The sequence below is a fragment of the Gavialis gangeticus genome, unplaced genomic scaffold (genome assembly GCF_001723915.1).
Source record: "Gavialis gangeticus isolate Ggan-Ray unplaced genomic scaffold, GavGan_comp1, whole genome shotgun sequence".
Lineage (NCBI taxonomy): Eukaryota > Metazoa > Chordata > Crocodylia > Gavialidae > Gavialis > Gavialis gangeticus.
The window spans coordinates 31187053-31190033 of record NW_017728995.1 but is presented as its reverse complement, the minus strand read 5'-3'; the positions used below and the strand labels follow the sequence as shown (position 1 = coordinate 31190033).

The window sequence follows — 2981 nt, the reverse complement described above, 5'->3', positions numbered from 1 at the left end:
GGACTTAGCGGGGCCCGGTAGGGGGGCTGATCCAGTCCCTGCTCAGGAGAATGGAGGCAAAGAAGTTGTTAAATAGGTTAGCTTTGTCGTCTGGCGCAACGACCAAATTTCCTAGCTTGTCCTGCAGGTGCCCCACATTACCCGGTACCTTCTTTTTGCCCCCTATGTATTTAAAAAAGGACTTCTTGTTGTCCTTGATCCGGGTCACTAGTCCCAGTCCTATCTCCGCCTTGGCCTCCCTGACTCCCCTGCAGCCCCAAGCAACCGCAGTATAGTCTTCCCTGGGGATGGCCCCTCCCTACTGTTGGGTGTGCACCTCCCTTTTAGCTAGGAGACATTCCTGGATGCTTTTGGTGAGCTGTGGGGGCTTTTGCGCCCTCCTGCCCCCTTTGATCCGTGTTGGGATTACCTCCCTTTGGGCTTGGAGGATTGTCTCCTTAAGGAGCGACCACTCTTCTGGGACACCTGCGTCCCCTCCCCTCCCCTCCGGGACCTCAGTGCTTCCACGATTATTCTCCTTAGCTCGTTGAAGTCTGCCCTCCTGAAATCTAGGGCTGCTGCCTTGCTGCAGGCCTTTGCCACCCTGTGCTGGATGGTGAATCCCAGTAGGCAGTGATCACTGTCGCCCAGGTGGGCGAGCATCCAGAGCCCCATCACCAGGTCGTTGCCCGTGGCCAGCACCAGGTCCAACAAGGCATCTGCCCCGGTGGGGCTGTGCACCTCCTGGGTTAGACGGAGGTCCTGCATTTAGGCTAGGAACCTACGTGAGCATCATTTGCATTTTTAAGCACCATCCCTTTCTCCAGCAGAACTCCTTCCCAGCCGGTGCTAGTAATCCATTTTTCCATCCTCTGATATCCATACACACACATGAACAATGAGACCCAGATTATGAAGTACACATGGTTGCGACATGCTCTGTTTTTTTGCCTTCAGCTAACTTGCCTGTGATGCTTACTAGCTTAGAAAGCAGGCTGGAAGCCATGGCACTCAAGATCCAATGTTCTTTGACATGTGGCATCTGACAAGTTAATTGAATGGAAATGTTCTTAGTCCTACAATCCAAGTCTGTTTTATTTCCAGTTAATTTGTATGATCAAGATAATAGAACTTGCCTGGCTGAGGTTCTGTACTTTATTTCTTAAGTAAAGATCTGAAGCATCTGTTTATGTTGGAATGTGTCTTCTGGGGCTTCTTTCACCATGTTTCAAACGCTAAGTTGGGAGATTGGAAATCAAGTTAAGCTTTTTGTTAGGCTGACGAGTACTTCCATTGCACACAGTCCATAAATAGTATTGAAAGCATGCAATCGTACAAATGGGGCACAAAGCAGTATATGCAAGGAGATACAACCCAACCTTTTAAAAGCAACCACATCAATACAGAAAGATCACATAGCAAAAAGTAGGCCTGATTCTCAGTGTAATTCCTAGAATTAGTGTTTTATTAGTAGTTTGATTTAAATCAAGCTGCCTTTCTCCATGAGTCTCCTACTGACGTATTTCTAGGTATCTACAGCTGTGGTGGGGTTTTGGCAACGTGGAAGCCTGCACAACAGGTTGTTAGCTAAATTCCATCCTACTTGCTAGAAAGTGCTGGCATAGTGATTAAGGGATAGGAGTATCCCACCACAGGATGGAGTCTGAGTAATGATCTCATTTGTTCACAACCCCCTGCATTCTGTATTTCTACACCACATAAATGCCACTCTGTAGACGTATCATTTGGAGACCATATGCATGTACAAGCAGCTATACGATACCCTTTTCTGATGGGTTATGCACATCCCCTGAACCTGGAGGAGCTCTGTTTGGAAATGTAATTTTCAGCTGTAGTAACTCCTTCGCACACCATACTGACACTCGCTTTGGAGAGGAACAAGAGCCCTTTTTATCCATCACCAACATGCATTACAATAGACTCTCTCTCCTGGATAGCTCTTGCGACTTTTCACAATCCATAGTCAGTGTCTGGATGATGCTTGTTGATAAGTGCTTTAGAAATGCATTCTTTTCAATACATCTGTTAGCTTTGCACATGACCTGGCCAAGAAGGTTTCTGACAGCAAACCATTGAATCTGAAGAAGGAGTCGTAAGTTCTGAAGATACCCCTTAGCAATCTCCACTCATAGAAGGGCAAGCAGTGTATATATAATTGATGGAAGAAATCTTTATTAAAGACTGAGAGAAAATGTCAGGAATTCTAACCTGCAAAATACTTCTTGCATTCTTGTTTAGAGCTGGAACAAATTTCTGTAATTCTGACACTAGCCTTTGTTCAGCAGTTAAATTCCTTTCATAACTTTTTGATCCTTGAATGAAAGCCTGCTGGGAGAAAAGCAAATTTCTCCTGTGTTTGCTCCGATATTAACAACGGACAAAATGTAGATAATAAAGTAAACTGTAGTTTTGGCTCTAATCTAATAAGCTTGCAACAAGCCTGGTGTTTGAAAAGTAAATAAGGTTAACGTGGAGGGGGGGGTGTTGTTTTTGTTTTTAGGAAGCAATTAATTTGCTCGAGCCAATGACAAATGATCCTGTGAATTACGTGCGTCAAGGAGCTTTGATTGCATCTGCACTTATCATGATCCAGCAGACTGAGATCACCTGTCCAAAGGTAATTGGTTACGCTCTGGCTTGGAGTGGGGACGGGAAATGGTCTTGAACAAGGAGGATGTTTTAGAGGCTAGATGTGCTAGGTTCTGTACATAAATTTCAAGAGAGAGCAAGCCTGATTATATATACTGTGTTTAATTTAGTACTAATCAGCTTCTGGGGTGATGATTGTCTGGGAACTGCCGATCATAGCCATGCATCTGTGGCTCATCCTTCACTTTCAACTAGAACAGTTTTACTGTGTAGTTGCTGAAACTATCTCGGTGAGCAACCTGCAGGTGCCACTCCCAGCCCCCCACCTCCCACCTACTTGTGACAGTGATGGGGAACTATTTTACTGCCTGAGTCTACTTGTACTTTTAGCA

The 2981-nt window shown here is 45.3% G+C and overlaps 1 protein-coding gene across 1 annotated transcript in view; it reads left to right on the top strand.

The window, feature by feature from the left end:
- The window catches only part of PSMD1 (proteasome 26S subunit, non-ATPase 1), a 137696-nt gene that overhangs the window by 88496 nt on the left and 46219 nt on the right, over nucleotides 1-2981 (top strand). Inside the window, exon 18 of the mRNA XM_019503436.1 lies at nucleotides 2501-2617. Coding sequence (XP_019358981.1) covers nucleotides 2501-2617 — 117 coding nt within the window. The remainder of the gene's footprint in view (nucleotides 1-2500; nucleotides 2618-2981) is intronic.